Below are 22,386 nucleotides of genomic sequence, written 5' to 3' on the forward strand. Positions count from 1 at the left end.
GCTTAACATTAATACCTATCAGCATTCTTGCACGGGAAAGAGCCGGGTGAATTAATGTAGCTGTTTTGCTCATTAGACACTGGGCGGAGTTTTTTCATTTCAAAGCCCTTGATTATCTCAGTTAATTATAAGCTTCCAAGATACTGCAGATACACAAAAGTTGAAGTGTAAAATTCCAAAATTTAGAAGCCTAGCCCCGTTGTGAAATTTTTTTTATAAATATCTTCTTTTATATAGGAAACCTTTTTCCATTATCGTACATGATGGGTACATAAATAACACAGGCCATGTTTTTGTGCTACAAATAATTCATCTCCTCTATTCAGCATTTCATGTTTCTGGTTGTTTTCAGCTGACTCCGCTTCCTCTTTGCCATCACAAAACAATGGTACAACAAGTCCAGATGTCTTCGACTCGCAACCTGGGAGTGCGGCCTCGAACAAACAGAGCGGGGCTCGGAAAACCCCGGAGTCCTTTTTAGGCCCCAATGCAGCCTTGGTGAATCTGGATTCTCTGGTAACTAAACCACCGCAACCTGTTCCTTCACTGAATCCGTTCTTAGCTCCAGGTACGTTTCTCTCTTGGGAAGGGATGAACAGTTGGGTCACTTCCCAAGGCTCCCCGATTTCATAAAAGCTCACCTTCTCTTATAAACTATGACTGTCTTTGCTTCGTATAAGGAAGACAGTTTTTTTTTTCTTTTTATGGTGTTTGTGAAGCGCTTACCGTGTGCACTGGAGTGGAATCGAGCTAATAAGGTTGGACACTGTCCATGTCCCGCATAGACTCACAGTCTTAATCTCCATTTTACAGATGAGGGAACTGTGGCCAAGAGAAGTGAAGTGACTTGCCCAGAGTCACACAGCAGACACATAGCAGAGCAGGGATTAGAACCCAGGTCCTCTTACTCCCAGGCCCATGCTCTTTCCACTAGGCCATTCTGCTTTCATTCTCATTTTTTGAGATGAGAGGGAGATGAAAAAAATTGTTACCAAATACCTCCCTCTCCGTTCTTGTGAGCACCTAGATTTACAGTTAGCTCCGATTCTGTGGCCTTAAGGGCTTAAAGTTTTAAAGATCATGCAGTAAAACATTATTGAGTTTGTTTCTCTGATATATTGTTTGTCAAGTGCCTAATAGAAAAGACATTCAAATTAAGTCCAAAAATAAAATCAACAGAGATATTGCCCTCGTTGAATCCATCTTTCCAAAACCCAAGGGTTCCTAAAGCAGATTTCTAGATCAATAATGACCTATTAGTAGCCTGTTCGGTTTTTTAAAAATGCAACGGAAATACCAAAAAAAAAATTAAATCAAATCTCGATGGCTATTAAATGCCTAGAGTTGTGGAACAGAGTACCTTTTTTATGGTATTTGTCAAGCGCTTGCTCTGTGTCGAGTAATATTCTGAGTGCTGGGGTAGATAGAAAGTTTATCAGGTTGGATACAGTCCCTGGCCCACATGGGGTTCACAGTCTAAATAGGAGGAAGGAGGATTGAATCTGCATTCTATAGTTAAAGAAACGAAAGCACAGAGAAGTGGAGAGATTTGCCTGAGGTCCCACAGGTGCCACTAGGCCACGCTGCTTAGCCATAGTGACTGATCTCAGGGTGTAGTTAAAGCAGTTTTGCAGTTCAGAAAATGTCTTTCTAGTTTCTTTAGGCAAAATTTTGTTTCTTGTTGCTTTAATGAAGTCAGGTGCTCCCCTCATTAAATATCCTAAAATTTTGCTGATTCTCTCCCCACTCGCGCCCCCCCCTCCCCAATCCCCCAGCACTTCAGTTTGTGTTTGGCTCACCCATCTGGTGCCTGTCAAAAACTCAAAATGGCCCATGAGTTTTCTATTTTCATTCAATGTTTGAAAAGCAGCCACATGAGTTTGTACTTGTAAAGAGTTTGGCAGTATTGAGCAACAGGAAGTCTGCATATCTATCACTTGTAGATATTAGGCAAAGTTTACAAGGACCTGCTGAGCCATCCAAAAAATGTCTAAACAGAAGTATTAAAAGGAAAAATTGGAGCGTTGGCAGTTGGCCAGCGATTCAGATGCCGGGAATTTTTTTCTCTCCATTTTCCGGTCTCACCGAGTTTCGGAAATGACTTGTTTACCGTATAAATTCTCAGCAGAGCTTTGAAATAGATGCAGGTTCACTTTCTAAAATGAGCCGAATGATTGGGACCTCTTCTGATGAATGCTAGAATGCTTTAGAGAAATAACTTGTCCCATTTGACTGCTGTGTTTTAATCAAAGTAAACCATTTTGAGCGGTTGACTTCTTTATGATTTTTCAAGATCTCAATTTTTTTTTTTTAGTGGAATTTGATAAGCACTTACTAAGCGCCAGGTACTGAACTGAAACGCAGGGGTAGATGCGAGCTGATCAGGTTGGACACGGTCCCTGTCCCACGTGGGGCTTCCAGTCTTCATCCCCATTTTACAGACGAGGTAACTGAGGCCCAGAGAAGTGAAGTGACTTACCCGAGGTGACACAGCAGAAGAGTCGGCGGAGCCGAGATTAGAACCCAGGTCCTTCTGACTCCCAGGCCCGGGTTCTTTCCACTAGGCCACGTTGCTTTTAAAAGCAAAGCCCAGAATTACCCGACCGTGGCAGGACGCGAACCTGCCGTCTTTCTGATCCGAAGTCGGATGCCACGTTAGGCCACATTAGGCAACGTGGCCACCCGTGATCATATTCTTCTGTTCCCCCACAGGGTAGGGTTTCTGGGTTTGGCTTGTTTCGTTTCTGACAAAGGAGAATGTCCATAATAAACAGGGTCGGCGTATCAATTTCCTTCTTTAACTGCAACGAAATAGACGTTGGCGAAGACCCTGCCCCATTAGCGAGCTCCTCCATGAGACCGTTTCCAGCCCGGAGAGGCGAAACGGAGTTGAGGAGGCCTGACTTCCCCACAGCTTGTCTCTCCTTGGCCCTCTTCCTCCATCGGGTCCTTATTGTCTCTGGTTTCTACCTTCTCCTCTCCCCCCTGCACTTGGTGGGGAGAAATTGAGCTGAGGTCATTCTGACGGGGCCCGTTTTCAAGAACTCTGGGCGAGAGATGTCTGTGATTCCTTATCCGCTTCCCTCGGGAAAGTATCCTCCCGCCGGGAAGGTACCCGCATGAAATTCCCGCAGGTTCAGACTGAGAGCATTGCCCGAGTGAGTCGTCGTGGACTCACCGTGTCCTGCAACTCTCCACAGGCTCATCGGCGGCACCGACTCCAATCAACCCCTTCCAAGTGAATCAGCCTCAGCCACTTACCTTAAATCAGATGAGAGCAAGTCCCGTCATGGGAACGAGTCCCTCTTTCGGTTCCGGGTCAACAGCGAACATGGAGCCGGTGCCTCTGCCCTCCGTGGCCCCGATGGCGGCCATGGGCGGCGTGACTCGAGCGGGCCAGGCCATGAACATTGCAGGCCCGATGTCTCAGCCGCTTCACAATCCAGGAATCCCTCCGCCTGCCTCTCAGTCCACCAGTACAACCAATCCTTTCCTCTTATAATGACCCGGACAGGTGTTTTCTTTTGTTTGGTTGGGTTTTCTGTTGTGTTTTTTTCTTTCGGAATTGCTCCGAAGTCATCTCTGAAGCAGAGTGAACGAAAACCCTATCTGGACCTAGTGATGCGCGAGAGACTCGGAGATAGATTTTGCGGTTTACAGGTAGCGATCTTCAGGAGGGTGTCGTCTCTACTGTCCGGTTTATCCAACCAGTCCCTGCTGCAGATGGTACCTTCCTTTGGCTCTTCGAACGTGGCCGGAAACATCCGGGCGTCACCAAAGTCAAATTCGCCCATTTTGAGATTTCAGTACCGTTGAGGGGAGAACCTGCCGTCCCAACTCCCCGCTGGCTGTTTTCTAGGTCTCGGGTGGCGTGCCGGATTCCAGAATTCTTCCCTGCGTTGTTTCTCCTACTCGTTTGAGATGCGAGACTGAGTGCTAGTGACCGTTTTTTTTGCACATAGCTCTACACAGTTCTAGACCGTTGGTTCCTCCATCGTCCTTATTCTTCGGAGAATGGTTAGACGTCCAGAAGACCAGACTTAGACGTTCAAAGCATTGCAGAACAAAAATCACGTGGCTTGCTAAATCATAGTTTTGGATGCAGAAAGCAAGTTTGCCTTGAAAAAAAAGAAAAAAAAAGAAAAAAAAGGAAATAAAATTAGAGTTCCTAAGTGGTCAAGCGTAAGATGTGATATTGTATGCAGTGTTGATCTTGTACACTACTATATAGGGACTGTTAATGACCTTTCTGTGAGTGGGCATGCTGCACTCGTGCTAAATGAGTCTTTTGCTCTGTACTTGTCCGGTAGTGACTTCGTTTGGGAGTTATTGTGTGTATTTTTAATTTTTATTTGACTTACCATGTGAGTTGAAAGTAAAAAGAAAAAAAAAATACCATGGGACAACTCCGAATTAAAGAACTAGGGCGAGCTTTAAAACTAATTCAGGCTTAACCTTGCTATATGCAGTTATTCTTGTATACTTTTGCACATATGTTGTTTTTAGTACAGTTTCATATTTGAGTTGGCAGAATTACCTAATAGTCATTTTTGCTAATATTTTTATAATGTGGTTCTTATTTAACTGTCTAGTTTTGATAGACTTTTATCAGGTCTGGCTGAAATTAAGATATTGGCAAGTGTCATTTTTATGGTTTAATGCTCTCTTATTTATGGTTATAGCTCTTGGTTTCTGTGAGAGAATTTAAAAGGGAAGATAAACACTAAAAAACACTTTGGGTGATAGAATTCATAATAAAAAACCTCAAGCAAATTCTTGTGACTTTATATAAAACTGGGAATTTGATCACACGCGAGATAACGTTTATTTTAAAAAAATAGATAAAATACTCATAAAAAAAAAAAACACACACAGCCTCAAGTTGCCTTTTCCTTTCTTTAAGTCCCTTTTTTGGTAGATTACCAAACTGGACCGACTTTTAGCCTTTGTAGGTAGAACACGAGAGGCTATTTTTCCTGTCGTATCATCAGCGTCTTAAAATTTTTAAAATTCTAATATATGAATGTGACTTACACCATTTTATCAACTAATTATTTTCCTTTACTTCAAGGCATGCTCCAGGTTAACAGTTACGTAGCTCTGTTTACAATTTGAGCAGTAAATTGAACAATGCAGTTTTAACCTGAACATCTTTGACTTCACCAGTTTTAATCCATGCTCAGGTTAAAAGTGAAATAATATTGTTGAGACGTATATATGTCTATGTGGGTGTGCCTTCTCTAAGGTGGCAACATTTTTAAATACTCTATTTTCTCAAAAACACATACACACACTGCGTAAGATACTTTTAAGAATGAATGAGTAAGTATGTGCCGAAAACAAGGAATTGCCACAGGCGAACTGCTGTCTCTGTGGCTTTTTCCTGATGCGAAAAAGGAAGTTGGGATTGAGAGAGATGTGTGCACCAGATATTCTTATATTGCCTGTGTTGAGAAAAACCCAAAGTTGTGTTCCATAAATAGCAGAGGTCATTGATATCCACGAAGATGGATTGTATCCTTAGTCCAGGATCGGGAAGGTTATCAACACTCGGGCCCAGCCCCGTGGATTGAAGTAACTCTGAAGAATCTCACGCTTGAATTAAAAAATATGGACACCGTTAGGCCTCTCCATCCTCCTCCGTTAATCCCGGACCCGAGGACGGGGTTCTAATACCGATCTGCTATTTTGTAGAAGAGGAGACGAAAATGTTCGCATTCAGTGTGCGTGAACAAATTTTATATTATCACCTTTCTCTTTTCCTCTCATTCACCCCCCCCCCCTTATTTTTTCGTTTTGCCTTGTAGAGAAGACTTACTATTCACAGACTCTTTGGTGGACCCATGAGAGAGATGTACATTCCAGTTTTTCTGTGGCGAGGTTCACCCATTGTTTTTCCGTTTCTTTCCATCCCCGAAGTCCTCCCTTTCTCTTTTTAAAACTGTCGGTCTTCTGCTTTCCTGTGTAAAGTTAAAATAAATCCGTATAGGTTCTTCGGACCTTTATCCCTATTGTTCTATTTTGTTTCAAATTACCTAAGCGGGTTGTCGTTTCGACTCTTTTTCTCTCTTTTAATCGGAAAGTCGCCGGTCCTTACCTCCTGCTCAGAGTAGAAAACATCAAGGTCTGGGAAAAAAAATAACGACGACAGTCAGTTCACGTGGAAGTTTTATTAATGTACTTCAAGTGCTGGATTCAGGCAGAAGTCCCCAGGAATCTAACGACTCTTTTTTTGGTGTGTGTGTGTGTGTTTATGTGATATCTGTTAAGCCAGGCAATATGTGCCAGGCACTGTACTGAGCACTGGGGTAGATACGAGCGAATCAAGTTTGACACAGTCCCTGTCCTACGTGGGGCTCACAGCCTCAATCCCCATTTTACAGGTGAGGTAACTGAGGCCCAGAGAAGTCAGGCGATTTGCCCAAGATCACGCAGCGGACGGGTGGCGGAGCCGCTATTAGAACCCAGGTCCTTCTGACTCCCTGGCCCGGGCACTAGCCGCTAGGTTAGGCTGCTTCTCCCTTGAGCTTAGTTCTGATTTTGCAATTCCCAGTCTAAGGGGTTGTATGACCGTTAAAGAAATAGTCTGTAGCTAAGGAAGAGCGAACAGCGTAACTGCCTGGCCGAGCACCTCCTGCCAGAAGTGATTGCCGCGGGCATTAGGTGAGGGTCAGACTTCAGCTGTGCCCACGATTACCCAAGTCCTTCATTTCCTGATCGTATGCCGCTCTGCGGGTTAGTGGCCTATAAATGAGTTCTTCCTTCCTTCTCCCCACTTTTAAAACGCTCTCCGTGTTCCTTTTCGCTCAGTTATAGTTTCCGTCCCCACCCCCCAACGAGGTGCTTTGATTTAAAATATTAGGGATCCAAAAATAGCCTTACTGGTCAAATTGACCCAAGTTCAATAGTGTCGGTGATTCTTTTGTAAAAGCGTTTTGGTATAACTTTAAGCCCCGAAGTGTGGTCAGTTATTTATTCAATCAGTTTTATACTCCGTAGAAACCACAGTATGTGCTGGAGGGGATGTAGGGAGGGTGGGGGGAACGCTGGTGGGGTGGTTTTTTTTTTTCCATCTTGTGCCGTTTACAGTCTTTTTGAGGTCCCACGAATAATACAGCTCTTAATGTCAGCCATCTTCCCTTTTGCTGTTACCGTTTCTAATGTGTACTGTATGTATTAATATTGCACAGATTGTGGATAAATATATGGTTTATTTTTCACAGCAGAATCTCACAAAACTTGCTTACTTTTAGAAGTGTTACAACTTAAATATTTACCAAACTGTTTTCATAATACTGGGAGCAGGCTGCTTTTTATGAATCCGTGCTGACTATTGACATTATTTACTTGTACAAATATAATTTATCATTTGTATCATAACGTCCCGTATCTCTCTGTGTCTTTTTTTTTCCTCCTCCGGAAAATGTCACACCGGTGTGACGTTCGATGCCACTGGAAGGGTGGGAAAGGGGTCGCGGTGGGGGGTGGGGAGAGGGGTAGATGGACTGGCCAAAATTAAAATTTTATTGCCTTTATACTCCGCAGTTTGGATCGCAGTGCCGTTGATTTACCCCGTATTTTCCAAGCAGGCTCTCGGGACCCTCCAGAGAAAAATCTCTGGTGACCGTAGGGAGCGTCGGAGGGATTGTCTTCTCTGGAGTTGTTCTCACCTTGGATTTGGACAGGGTGCGGAATGCCCAGTGGCTGCGGGAATGTCCTTCTGATGGTTTACAGAGATCCTCCACCCAAGTAAACCGATGGGGTCTTTTCCTCCATTAAGCTAAAAAACCCACAGTGATTTCCAGGAGGATCTGTAGCATAAATTAATGTGTGAGGCAATGGAATGTTTAAACAGAACAGGACTGCCGATTTGGAAATTCCAATTTCAAAAACCTCAGGTTCTGCTAAAATGTTTGCAAATCCAAGTTCAGAGCCACACGTGTTATGGAGCCAGTTGACTGTCTCCGAACTGTGGAATGCAGGCAATCCAGCTGATTGGGTGTAAACCAGAGAGATCACTTGAGGAATAACGGTACCGGATGACCGTGTGTTGCTTGATTTTGAGTTTTCTGTTAACTTGGTGATTCGCCTCCAGAGTAGGAGCCCTTTGTTTTACAGTCTCCGGAATGAGAGGAAACACTTTATGGTCATTTTATGAAGGATCTGGGCCTTACCTCTCGAAAGAAGAAGCCAGAGGGGCTCACCGAGGAATGAGGGATATTCATTTTTTGCTTAAGTTTGTGTAAATTTGGAAGTAGGAAAGACAGCCAAATTCCAGAGGCCTTCTGACCTTTCAGAAACATCCTCTTGTTGAGAAGGGCAGTTCGGCCCATTCTTGTCTAAATGGAAAAAGTCACCCCAGCAGAAAGTTCTCTCCCTATGGATGCGTTGAGGGGGGAGGGGAGAAGAGGAAGGATGGGGCGAGGGTCACGAGGGTCTCTGAGAGTCAATAGCCAATCAATCGATTGTATTGATTAAGCACTTACTGTGTGCAGAGGACTGTTACTAACCCTCTGGGAGAGTGCAATACTGCCTGCCGTCTCTTAACTGGATGAGGAAGAGTCTGTTGAAAGCGTTAGGAAATTGTACTCTCCCAGGCGCCTACTACAGAGTCAGTATGTGCGATTTTGATCGATCGACATCCCCCAGGAGAACTGTTGCTCAACGGGGTCCCAATTAGAGCCTTCCGAACCGGGGCAAGTACAGAGATGTACGCTCGGTTCTGCCCGAGACCCGGGAGTTACAGCCCTGGCGTCGAGATGGGCACCACCCACTCGCACACAACCCGTTCTTACGGCGACAAGTTGTGTTCTGGCCAGATAAACACGCGAGGGCGGAATAATGTTCCCTAATTCTCTGACTGCGTTCAGCCCAAGAAGGGTAGTTAACAATGCACGTTTGGGAAAGCGCCGGATCAATCAATGCTAGTGATAATAATAATAAAGGTCTTTGTTAAGCACCGACTATGTGGCAAACACTGTTCTAAGCGCTGGGTAGATACAAGGTAATCAGGTCGTCATTCATTCAGCCGTAGTTATTAAGCGCTTACTGTGTGCAGAGCATCGTACTAAGCGGTTGGAAAGTACGTTTCGGCAACAGAGACAATCCCTACCCAACAACGGGCTCACAGTCTAGAAGGGAGAGACAGACAACGAAACAAGTTGACGGGCATCACTACCATCAAAATAGATAAGTAGAACCATGGATTAATGCACATCATTAATAAAATTAATAGAGCAATAAATATGTACAGATATACCCAAGTGCTGTGGGAAGGGAAGGAGGTAGAGCAGAGGGAGGGAGCCGGGGCGATGGGGAGGGGTGGAGGGGCAGAGGGAAAGGGAGGACTCAGTCTGGGAAGGCCTCCTGGAGGAAGGGAGCTCTCAAATAGGGCTTCGAAGAGGGGAAGAGAGTTAGGTTGTGGAGCTCACAGTCTTAATCCCCATTTTACAGATGAGGTAACTGAGGTGCCGAGAACCGACGTGACACCCAAGGTCACGGAGCAGACAAGTGGCGGAGCCGGGATTAGAATCCGCGTCCTCTGACTCCCTGGCCCGTGCCCTTTCCACTGAGCCACGCTCCTGAGTGGTACTTAGTGACCTCTCACTCTGGATGGCGCGTTGCTCCGAGTTAGTAGGTGCGATCCCTGCCCTCAAGGGGTTTACAGTCCAGCAGGAAAGACAAACGCTTGAAATAAATTACAGGTAGGGGGAATGGACAGAGTTTCACGTTACGTACCTAAGTTCTTAGGTGGCTTAGATGTGCCAGAGGGGAGCAGGAGGAGAAATGGAGTGGGGGTAGGCGGGATTCATCAGGGAAGACCTCCTGGGGGAGCGGTTATTTCAGAAAGGTCTGGAAGATAGGGTCCGCCGGATGGGAAGGGGGAGGGAATGCCGGGACAAAGGGAGATCTCGAATCAGCAGTGGCGAGAGAGATGAGGACAAGGCTCAGTGAGTAGGTTGGATTACTTTTATTTTCCTCAATCAGTATTTTTCGAGCGCTGAAGTAAGCGCTCGGGAGAGTACGACAGAGTCGGTAGATGCATTCCGTGCCCCCACTGAGTTTCAGAAGTTGGTGACACGGAGAGCCAAGTGAAAAGCTAAATGCCTCGTAAAAAGGCAAACTGCTCCTTTTTACAAATGAAGCGTTTGCGTTAATATCGTGAAAAGATAAACGACACTTGCACCCAGGGTACCCTAGCGCTTTGGGCTTTGGAGCAGCTCCAAGGAGGGAGCTGTTTATCCGTTTCCTGTTTATCTGGGAGCGGTCAACCCCTCAGGAGAGAAAAACAGGCAGTACTTTGAGGTTAAAGCTTTAAATACCCCTCGTTGGAGACGGTTGAGGATGCACCTTGCAGGAAAGTTTCCCGGTGCTCATAAAAGGATCCAATAAATAGAAAAATCCTATCAAATTATCAAATTTTAATAAAAAGAGAACCTCTTTATGCAGCTGGAGCCATAGTCTTGAGAAAAATTGTCCAACCTGCAATTTTAACACTTCGCATAGCTTCAAGGACACCGTCCTCTCCTGGTTCTCCTCCCGTCTCTCTGGCCGCTCGTTCTCGGTCTGTTTCGCAGGCTCCTCCTCTGCCCCCCATCCCCTACCTGTGGGGGTCCCTCAAGGTTCAGTTCTGGGGTCCCCTCCTATTCTCCAATTACACCCACTCCCTTGGAGAACTCCTTCGCTCCCGTGGCTTCGACTACCCACCTCTACACGGTGATGCCCAAATCTACAGCCCCAGCCCCGATCTCTCTCCTCTGCAGTCGCGCGTCTCCTCCTGCCTTCAAGAACCTCTCTCCTCGGATGTCCCGCCGACACCCTGAGAAGCAGCGTGGCCTAGTGGTTGGAGCCCGGGCCTGGGAGTCAGAAGGTCCTTGGTTCGAATCCCGGCTCCGCCACTTGTCCGCTAGGTGACCTTGGGCAAGTCGCTTCACCTGTGCCTCCGTTACCTCATCTGTAAAATGGGGATTAAGACTGTGCGAGCCCCCTGGGGGACAGGAACCGTGCCCGGCTTGATTAGCTTGCATCTACCCCAGCGCTTAGGACACGGCTTGGCGCGTAGTATGTGCTTAATAATAATAATAATAATAATAATGTTGGTATTTGTTAAGCGCTTACTATGTGCCGAGCACTGTTCTAAGCGCTGGGGTAGACATAGGGGAATCAGGTTGTCCCACGTGGGGCTCACAGTCTTAATCCCCATTTTACAGATGAGGGAACCGAGGCACGGAGAAGTTAAGTGACTTGCCCACAGTCACACAGCCGACAAGTGGCAGAGCTGGGATTCGAACTCATGAGCCCTGACTCCAAAGCCCGTGCTCTTTCCACTGAGCCACGCTGCTTCTCCAACCAAGTCTCCAAGTCTTGCTTAACCAAGACTATATTATTATTTTTATTATTCTGTTCACTGTTGGAGGCCTGCATTTGCGGCGATCTTCAATGTCCTGATGCCTTTCCCCGTGGTGTTTTAAAAATCAATGGCGTCTGGCCGTTAAGCCTGTTAATCGGCACTAGCCTAACGATCAATAAAAAATTGGCAAATGCAGCTGAGTTTTGGGGACAGGTCAGCATGCAATAATGAAATCAGATATACAGTCAGGCCCTTGCTATTAAGTAACCTAAGGGAAAATAACTTTCATTCCAAGATATATTCGTATTTTTAAGAGCAAAATCAAAGGTGCAGGAAAAGCAGAAGTCATTATTTAAGTCTATTCCACATTAGATGCTTAATGACTGTGGTCATGTCTATATACAGGCTCCAAGGTAAATACCGCCTAGGGCAGTGTAAATCAGAGCTAGACCCTGTCCTGAAGAAATTTCCAACCTAAATAAACAGATAAACAGTTGAAGACAGTAGGAGAAAAAGCTGTAGGTGAAAAGAAAACAGGTTTTTTTTGCTTTTCTGCTATCTGTTAAGCACTTAGTACGTGCCGGCTCTGTACTAAGCTCTGGCGTAGATTCCAAATTGAACACAAGCCACTTCCCACATGAGGCATAAAATCTCAGGCCCCGTCTTACAGATGAGGTAACTGAGGACCAGAGAAGTTAAGTGACTTACCCAAGGTCACTCAATGCACAGGTGGCAGAGGCAGGATTAGAACCCAGGTCCTTCTGTCTCCCAGGCCCGTGCTCTGTCCACTAGGCCACGCTGCTTCTCGTGCAGCTTCTCGTGTGGGTCTAGTATATTATTATAAAATTAGATGTGTGCAAAACCCAATCATCCAAGGCCCCAGCAGTATTCAATCTAAACCCTCAAGGGAACGCAAAGGGAAAGCCTCGATGGAAAGGGGAAGGTAGGCAGATTTGGGAAAAGGGAAAAGCTGGGGGCGACCGGTATAAATTTGGCCATTCTGAACGTAAGGGATTGAGAGGATAGGCCGAGGAGAGAGAGGGACCCTGAGGATGAGATGATGGCGTTGGAGGGCGACAAAAAGTTTTAAAGGTGTGGGGCGAAGCCGAACCAGAAGGTCGTCTTAAGTCATCTGAGCCCTAGGGGAGGAGAGAAAATGTTCGCTGACTGATCCTTACATATAGGAAAACGGGGCCTGGGTAAAAAGCATGCAAGGGACAGTGTTTAAGGATGAATTTTATATATTCATGTATATATAATTTTATATAGATTTATATAATTCAATATAGATTTATATAAAAATATATAATTGTCTATAGATTTATATAAATATATATGATTTGATAGATTTATATATAATTATCTATAGATTTATATTAAATCTATATAATTCTATGTAGATTTATACCAAGCTATATATAGGTTTACCTCTAGGTATCTCTATATAAAATTCTTCCTAAATATAGATATCTATATGTACATATAGGTGTAAAGTTTATATTAATGTCTGTCTCCCCTTCTAGACTTTAATCCCGCTGTGGGCAGGGAACATACCTGCCAACTCTGTTGTATCGTACTCTCCCAAGCGTTTAGTACAGTGCTCTGCCCTTAATAAGCACTCAATAAGTACCACTGATTGACTGAAATACAGCTCGTTATGTGATAGAATGGATTCAAGAAGAGCAGTTTCCTCAGACACATTCACTCTGGGGGGGAAAAAAAAAGAGCAGAGACTATTCAAGCAATTTAATCAGTGCAGGCAAGACTTTATTTTAAGAAGGACCAATCGTTAAATGTCTCAATTGCCTATAAAGACAACTGTAGGCTTTTATATTCCCATTAGATTAAGTACCTTGAGGACAGGAACTGCTTTCTGTTTTTAATATGCTCTGCCAAGCACTTGTACAATGTTTTGCATGCGGTAAGCGGTCAAAAAATGCAACGGGTTGATCTCCGGTTAGCACTCATTGAGGGCGGCCCTGAGTTCAAGGTCCTTGGCGATGGAGGCTTGGATAATTCAGTGAAGACGGAGGAGTAGAAGTCCCGGACAAGGTCGCGACTAGATGGTTTGCTCTGCCCAGAGTAAGCGCCCAGTAAATACGGTTGAATGAATGAAATGCATTCTTTTGTAGTTTAGAGTTGTTCAGTTCCCACTTGTGGGTCCCCCTGCCCAAGCCCGTTTTCCAGCTGCTGGAATGTAGGGTGTGTCAAAAGCTATTTTTTCCCTATCAGAATCGTCATTTTAATATAATAGGATAAGTACGCAAATAGCCATTCTCCCTCATTTCTTCACCTTGGGAGATTTAACACGTTTCCAAAGAATGCCGATGTGAAGAGTTCCATCCCTTTTTTCACTGAAGCTATAGAAATGTGCAATTAATAATCATGTTGGTGTTTGTTAAGCGCTTACTATGTGCAGAGCACTGTTCTAAGCGCTGGGGTAGACACAGGGTCATCAGGTTGTCCCACGTGAGGCTCAGTCTTAATCCCCATTTTAAAGGTGAGGTAACTGAGGCACAGAGAAGTGAAGTGACTCGCCCACAGTCACACAGCTGACAGGTGACAGAGCCGGGATTTGAACCCATGATCTCTGACTCCCAAGCCCGGGCTCTTTCCACTGAGCCACGCTGCTTCTCAATTACCATCTCTGTTAAGTCCTAGCAATTGCCATCCTGTTTGTCGATTCTGGAAATGCAGAAGTTTTCTCCTCCGTGTGTATCATCATGAACGGATGATGATGGCGTCTAAGTGCTTATTATGTGCCAAACACTCTTCTGAGCGCGGGGGTAGATACAAGGTAATCAGGTTGTCCCACTTGGGGCTCACAGACTTATTCCCCATTTTACAGGTGAGGTAACTGAGGCCCAGAGAAGTGAAGTGACTTGCCCCAAATCACACAGCTGACAAGTGGCGGAGCCGGGATCAGAACCCACGTCCTCTGACTCCCAAGGCCGGGCTTTTTCCACTAGAGACCCGCTTAAACATAAATCGGGTAGCAAATCTTGAAGGAGGCTTCCTTTCAATATTCAAAGGATGATGGGAGTGGATATAGGTTAGGGTCGCTATTAAGCATTTACTGTATCCCTGGGAGAAGCAGCGCGGCTCAGTGGAAAGAGCCCGGGCTTCGGAGTCAGAGGTCACGAGTTCGACTCCCGGCTCTGCCGCTTGTCAGCTGTGTGACCGTGGGCGCGTCACTTCACTTCTCTGGGCCTCAGTTCCCTCATCTGTAAAATGGGGATTAAAAGAGAGTGAGCCCCACGTGGGACAACCTGATTCCCCTGTATCTCCCCCAGCGCTTAGAACAGTGCTCGGCACCTAGTAAGCGCTTAACAGATACCAACATTATTATTATTATTAAGGTAATCAATCCAACCTAGCCAGTGTTCTGAATGGAGTTTGCAATCTAAGAGGTGGGAAGAGCAGGTATTTTATTCCACAATTATTATTTCATTCCCGCTTCCCAGTTGAAGAAAGAGGCAAAGAGAGGCCAAGTGACCGACCCAGTGGAAGGTCTAGGATTAGAATCTAGATCGTCCAACTACCAACCCTCGCCTCTTTCCACGGTCCCGTTCGGCTTCCCCTGCTGGTTCTAAGTGGTCTTTGTGTGGAGAATATATCTTGGGGTGAGAGCATGAATTGTCAACCATAAACTGGATTATCTAGATGTGGATTATCCAGGTCCGTTGACCAGTGGACGTCTAGGAAGCAGTCAGTCCGTACGGAGTACTGTCCTTAGCACCTAGAGACGTACAGTACGCCAGCATTGATATTAATAATCCAAGCGCTTCGTACAGTGCTCGGCGCATAGTAAGCGCTCAATAAATACTATTGAATAATAATGATGGTATGTGTTAAGCGCTTACTACGTGCCAAGCACTGTTCTAAGCACTGGGGGAGATGCAAGGTAACCACGAGGGGCTCACCGTCTTCATCCCCATTTTACAGATGAGGTCATTGAGGCACAGAGAAGGTAAGGGACCTGCCCACAGTCACACAGCTGACGAGCGGCGGAACCGGGATGAGAACCCACGGCCTCTGACCCCGAAGCCCGCGCTCTTTCCACTGAGCCACGCTGCTTCACGCTTCTCTCTTACAGTGTGCAAAACTACTTATAATCTAAGCACCAGAGACAAATTTAAAATCTCTTTTTTAAATAAGGACTAAAATAGGTCTGGCTGGGGGATATTTATAAGGGATTTTGAGGGACTTTCTGGAGAGCTCTTGGCTGGGGTCTTCTTGGGATTTGGGGCTGTTATCTTGTCCAGAGCCTCCGAATTAGAGGGGCTTCCCTCAGTACCAGTCCCCAAAATGGTCATTTGGCAAAGTCAACAGACCACAAGACCAAGCCACAAGACTCAGGAGAGGAGGAGGTGGGTAGAAAGACACAGAACTGGTCACCCTTGCGCTTTATTTTTTTTTTCTGAAGCGGTCACTATGTGCGAAGCACTGTTCTAAGCGCTGGGGAGGATACAAGGTGATCAGCTTGTCCCACGTGGGGCTCCCAGTCTTAATCCCCATTTTACAGATGAAGTAAGTGAGGCACAGAGAAGCGAAGTGACTTGCCCGAAGTCACACAGCTGACAAACAGCGGAGCCGGGATTAATAATAATAATTATGGTATCTATTAAGCGCTTATTAGGCGCAGAGCTCCGTTCTAAGCACTGGGATAGATACAGGGTAATCAGATTGTCCCACATGGGGCTCACATTTAATCCCCATTTTTACAGATGAGGTAACCGAGGCCCAGAGAAGTTAAGTGACGTGCCCAAGGTCACACAGCAGATAAGTGGCGGAGTAGGGATTAGAACCCACGACCTCTTACTCCCAAGCCCGGGCTCTTTCCACTGAGCCACGCTGCTTCTGCTTGAATTTGCACCCTTTCTCACCCTCCCACCCTCACCCCGCCTCAGCCCAGCAGCACTTATGTACATATCCCTAATCCAGTTAGTTCTTTCAATGTCTGTCTCCCCTCTAGACTGCAAGCTCACTGTGGGCAGGGAGAGAGTCTACCAACTCTGTTATACTGTATCAAGCGCTTAGTACAGTGCTGTGCTCCCAGCACTCGGTAAATATGATTGCTTCTCTGTGGGGAAATTCAAATGACAAGATGAGCGAACCGATGCTTGAACGGATAAAGAGAAAACGCAGACGACGACAGCATTTTTCTCACACCCGATATATTCGCTTTAAACCTTTTCTGCTGTTCTTCAAATGTACTGAACCCCAGGGGCAGGTTAAGAACAGAGGGGTTTTTGTGACTCTGAGCAGAGTTAAGGTACGAGCATTATAGACACGTCGCCTATAGCTGGGATCTGCAGATTCTCTTTTGGAGTGGCCGAAACTGGCCACGTACTTAGCGCTAGGGTGTGTGTAAGATCCTCAGGTCGGACACGGCCCCCGTCCCAGTTGAGGCTCACCGTCTAAGAGGAAGAACGGGAATTTCAGACCCGCTTTGCAGCTGGCAAAACTGAGGTACGGAGAAGTTATCCAAGAGAAGAGCACAGTCTAAGAGGAAGAACAAGAGGCCTTCCCAGACTGAGCTTCCCCTTTTCTCTCTGCTCCCCCTTCACCTCCCCTCAGCTAAGCCCCCGTCCCCCCTTTCCCTCTGCTCCTCCCCCTCTCCCTTCCCCTCCCCTCAGCCCTGTGCTCATTTGTATATATTTTATTACCCTGTTTATTTTGTTAATGAGGGCGTCCATCCCCTTCATTCTCTTTTATTGTTATCAGGTTTGTCCGTCTGTCTTCGCCCGACTAGACTGTCAGCCCGTCCATGGGCAGGGACGTCTCATATCTGTTGCCGAATTGTCCATTCCAAGCGCTCGGGTACAGTGCTCTGCCCATAAGTAAGGCGCTCAATAAATACTATTGGATGAATGAATGAAAGAACGGGTATTTCAGTCCCATTCTGCAGCTGGCAAAACTTCCGACCTCATCTTGCTCATCTGTTGCCAACCCAGTTCTCATACCTGTCTCTCCTAACCCGTTGACGGTTACTCAGTCTCGTCTCGCTGACTGCCATACGCTCCTGTCCAGGTCCTCTTTGTCCTGGAACTCTCCCCAGGCCCCCACCTTGAAACCCTACTCAGACCACATCTCCTCCCAGGATACCTTCCCCGACTAAGCCCTCGTGTGCCCTCTTCGCCCTCCTTTTCTGCATCATCTGCGCAGTTGGGAGTTGTACCTCTTAAGCGCTTGACAATCCACCACACCCTCGGCCCCCCCAGAAGTTATAGTACACATCCTTTTTGCTCCACCGTCTTCCCCTCCCTCGAATCCGTAAGCTCTCTGTGGGCTGGGAAATGCCTACCAACTCTAATCGTTTTGTACTCTCCGAAGTTACTTAGTTCAATGTTCTGTTTAGTACGCGAGCACTAAATAAATACGCCCGACCGATCGGTTTGGTCGATGCCTTTAAGGTAACGCACCGGCAGGCAGGAAAAGGGTGAAACACTTGGCAAGCATCGCCCGGTGTTGTCTCAGAAATACTACTACCTGTGATATTTGTGAAGCACTTACTGTGTACCCAAGGGCTTGGGATCGATATAAAATGATGAGCTTGGACACAGTCCCAGCCTCCATTTGGGGAGAGGCGGAACCGAAAGCCCTGTATTTCTTTTACAGATGAAGAAACTGAGACGCAGAGAAGGCAAATGAGTTGCCCAAGGTGTCGCAGCAGGCGAAGGGCACAGCCCAGGACTAGCACCCAGGCCCTCTGACTCCCAGTCTTTTGCGCTCCTGTCGTCAGGCCAAACCGCTCCTCGGTGTAAACGGCCCGTCGCGGGGGGAAAGCCTGCCGGGGCTCTGTCGTCAGGGGTGAAGATCTCTGACCGAAGAACGCCCAAAGCGCGTCGTGGGGTGGACGGGCTCAGGAGGGAACCCGGAAGCGGCTTGTGAAAGTGGGTGGCAAAGACCACGACCGCTCAGCACTAGGACTTCAGGTGCCCGGGGTTTCGGGCTCTTTGGTCCTGCTCGGCAAAACCTCCTGAGGGCCCTTGGCAGTGCCCTGCCCTCTTCCCTCCCCCCCCCCCCGTTCTCTTGATGCATCCTCTGCCCCAGCAGCGACACCATCGGCACCACACGGTGAAAGTAACCGTGGTGGCTTAAGCGCCTACTTTGTGCCTGTAGGACGCCTGGGGTAGATACGAGGTAGGCAGAACGGACGCGGTTCCCGTCCCGCACGGGGATCACGGTCTGAGAAGTGGGAGAACAGGTCATTTATCTCGATTTTACAGATGAGGTCACTTGAGGCACAGAAAAGTGAAGTGACTTGCCCGAGGCCACACGGCAGGCATTTGGCGGAGCCAGAACTAGAACTAGTCTCGGGCTCCCAGGTTTGCGCTCTTTCTACTGGGCCCCGCCGCTCCCCGGCGCGAGCCGCTAGTTCTCTAATCCAGTTCCTCTGTGAAGATTCTCCACCCCGGAGGTCTCCGCGACTGACGAACTGACCGAGGCCCGTCTGTCTTTTATGACGGAAGACCCCTTCCCCGACACGCCGGTGAGTACGGAAATGCGATCTGGAGTCGTCCTTCCTAGTTTAAGAGGCCGAAACAGGGCTGAGCTGAACGGGCGCGCAGCTCGATGGCTCTGAGGGGGACTGTGGCACCAGCTAGTGGCCAGAATCCCAACCCCTGTTCGCAACCCAGGATTGAGTTCTGGAAAGAAGTAATAACAAACAATAATAATTCGTAATAATAACTGTATTTAAGCGCTTACTATGTGTTAGGCACTGTACTAAGCGCTGGGGTGGGGTACAGGCAAATCGGTTGGACACAGTCGCTGTCCCACGTGGGCGCTCACTGGTCTCATTTACAGAGGAGGTAACTGAGGCCCAGAGAATAATAATGTTGTATTTGTCAGCGCTTACTATGTGCAGAGCACTGTTCAAGCGCCGGGGTAATTTACAGGGAAATCAGGTCTCATGTGAGGCTCGCGGTCTTCATCCCCATTTTCCAGATGAGGTCACTGAGGCCCAGTGAAGTGCCGTGCCCCCAGTCACACAGCTGCCAAGTGGCCGGGCCGGTACTCGAACCCATGACCTCTGGCTCCCCAGCCCGGGCTCCCCAGCCCGGGCTCCTCTAAGTGAGAGTGACTTGCCGGGGTCACGCAAGCCGACGTGTGGCAGAGGCGGGGTTTAGAACCCAGGTCCTCTGACTCCCCGGCACCGGGCTCTTACTGTGTCTCCATTCTAAATGGAGACCAACATAAAATATTTATAAGCAGAGACAGTGGGGTAAAAAATCGACCTGAACAATTGATTATACATGTATTCGTGAAGGCTGGAGATGGCTGCCGGGGTTAAGACTCTAGAGGTGGGGATTAATCAGAGGAAGCTTACTGGGCGCGCTAAGATTTAGGAGGACTTGGGAGCGTGGGGAGGCGGGTGATCTGTCAGATGTTAAAAGAGGAGGTCTGAGGGGCGGGAGAATTCAGAGCGAGGCACAGAGAGGCTCGGGCGGGAGGAGTGAAGAAAGGAAGTGGGGGCCGTGGCAGGTAAAGGAAGCCCACCCAGTGAGACGGAGAGCCTCGAAGCCCACCACAAGGAGTCTTTGACGGTGGAGGGAAATGGGAAGGAAGGCAGTGGGAGAGATGCAGGCGGAGCGACGCTTCGATCCATTCATTCCATTCGATAGTATTTATCGGGCGCCTACTACTGCTGATGATAATTACGTATTTTGTTAAGCGTTTACGATGTACAGAGCACAGTTCTAAGCCGGGGGTAGACAGGGTAATCAGATTGTCGCACGTGGGGCTCTTTTTTTTAAAAAAAAAACCACACCCATTTTTACAGATGAGGTAACTGAGGCCCAGAGAAGTGAAGTGACTTGCTCAAGGTCACACAGCAGATAAGTGGCGGAGCCGGGACTAGAACCCATGACGTCTGACTCCCCAGCCCGGGCTCTTAACATTAAGCCATGCTGCTTCTCTATGTGCAGAGCACTGTTCTAAGCACTGGGGTAGATACAGGGTCATCAGATTGTCCCATGTGGGGCTCACAGTTCTTTTTTAAAAATCCCCATTTTTACAGATGACGTAACTGAGGCCCAGTGAAGTGACTTGCTCAAGGTCACACAGCAGATAAGCGCCGGAGCCGGGATTCGAAGCCACGACCTCCGACTCCCAAGCCCGGGCTCTTTCCACCGAGCCACGCTGCTTCTGCTCTAGCCACTGGGCCACACCGCTTCCCCACTCGTGATGACAAACGGCGTGACCGGGCCGGGAGCCGGTTTGGGTGGGGAAGAAGGGGCGGATCTTTGAAAACGTTAGAGGAAGAACAGACGGGGTTCGGTAGCGAATTGAAATAAAACGAGGAGTTGAGGACGATAGCAAAGACAGACACTTCTGAGATCAATCGTATTCATCGAGCCCTTACTGCGTGTAGGGCACTGTACTGAACGCTTGGGAGAGTGCAGCACAACAATATAAGAGACACACCCCCCCCCGCGAACAACCAGCTTACAGTCCGGCCGGGGGGAGGAGGGGGACGCGTCCTTCGGTGAGATGGATTTGGCGGGAGAGGTTTTGGGGAGGGGAGACGAGTTCAGATTTTACAGACGTTGAATCGGAGGTACCGGCAGGGCGTCCGGAGTGGAGACGTCTTGCGGGGTAAGAGGAGGCGAGGACTGCGGGTGGGAGGAGAGGTGGGGGCTGGAGAGGTAGATTTGGGAGTCAGCCGGGGAGAGGGCACAGCTGAAACCGTCTGAAGTAGCCGAGGCAACTGGAGAGTGAGGGGAGAGCGAGAAGAGGAGGAGGAGACCCAGGGCGGAGACTTGTCGGACACCGGGGTGAGAGCAGAGGAGGAACCGACCGGTCCAACGTGAGGAGAGGCAAGGAGCAAAGCCGAGGCCCGCCAGGGGTGCGGGCCACGGTGTCAGGGGCGACGGCCAGGTCAGGGGGATTTGGATAGAAGCAGTAATAATAATAATAATGACGTCGGGATTTGTTAAGCGCTGACTACGGGCCGAGCGCCGTTCTAAGCGCCGGGGGAGATACGGGGTCATCGGGCTGTCCCACGGGAGGCTCACAGGCTTCATCCCCATTTTTACAGATGAGGGAACTGACCGCGCCGAGAAGTGAAATGACTTGCCCGAAGTCACCCAGCTGACAGGTGGCGGGGCGGGGATTAGAACCCATGACCTCCGACTCCTAAACCCGGGCTCTTTCCACTGAGACAGGCTCAGTGTTGCCTGGTGGAAAGATCACAGGCCTGAGAGTCAGAGGACCTGGGTTCTAATCCCCGACGACGACGATGATGATAATGTTGGTATTTAAGCGCTTACTAGGTACCAGGCGCCGTTCTAATGCTGGGGTAGATACAAGGTGATCGATCAGGTTGTCCCACATAGGGCTCACAGTCTTCATCCCCATTTTACAGATGAGGGAACTGAGGCCCAGAGAAGTGAAGTGACTTGCCCAAGGTCACACAGCTGACAAGCAGCGGAGCTGGGATTCGAACCCATGACCTCTGACTCCCAAGCCCGGGCTCTTTCCACTGAGCCATGCTGCTTCTCTAATAACGGTGGTATCTGTTAAGCGCTTATTATGTGCCGAGCACCGTTCTAAGCGCTGGGGGAGATACAGGGCCATCGGGCTGTCCCACGTGAGGCTCCCGGTCTTCGTCCCCGTTTTACAGATGAGGTCACTGAGGCACCGAGAAGTGAAGGGACTTGCCCAAAGTCACACAGCTGGCAAGTGGCAGCCAGGATCAGAATCCACGACCTCTGACGCCCAAGCCCGGGCTCTTTCCCCTGAGCCGCGCTGCTTCTCATCCGCCACTTGTCTGCTGTGTCTCCTTGGGCAAGTCACTTCACATCTTTCTGTGCCTCAGTAACCTCATCTGTAAAATGGGGATTAAGACCGCGAGTCTTACGAGGGACAGGGACCGCGTCCAACCCATTATCCTGTATCTTCCCCAGCGCTGAGTACGGTTACCCGGCCCATGGGAAGCACCTGACAAATACCACACAGCAGACAAGTGGCGGAGCGGGGATTAGAACCCATGACCTCTGACGCCCAAGCCCGGGCTCTTTCCACTGAGC

At 48.1% G+C, this 22,386-nt stretch overlaps 1 protein-coding gene across 3 annotated transcripts in view; it reads left to right on the plus strand.

Annotated features, from left to right (window-relative positions):
* EPN2 (epsin 2) overlaps positions 1 to 6,003 on the plus strand; it is a 76,356-nt gene extending 70,353 nt beyond the window's left edge. For all 3 annotated transcript variants that reach the window (XM_029053288.1, XM_001507656.6, XM_029053272.2), the window contains 2 exons: positions 353 to 568; positions 3,201 to 6,003. In XM_029053288.1, coding sequence (XP_028909121.1) covers positions 353 to 568; positions 3,201 to 3,502 — 518 coding nt within the window. In that variant the 3' untranslated portion in view covers positions 3,503 to 6,003. The remainder of the gene's footprint in view (positions 1 to 352; positions 569 to 3,200) is intronic.
* The last annotated feature ends 16,383 nt before the right edge of the window (positions 6,004 to 22,386 follow it).

This window comes from Ornithorhynchus anatinus, chromosome 2, assembly GCF_004115215.2.
Source record: "Ornithorhynchus anatinus isolate Pmale09 chromosome 2, mOrnAna1.pri.v4, whole genome shotgun sequence".
Taxonomy (NCBI): domain Eukaryota; kingdom Metazoa; phylum Chordata; class Mammalia; order Monotremata; family Ornithorhynchidae; genus Ornithorhynchus; species Ornithorhynchus anatinus.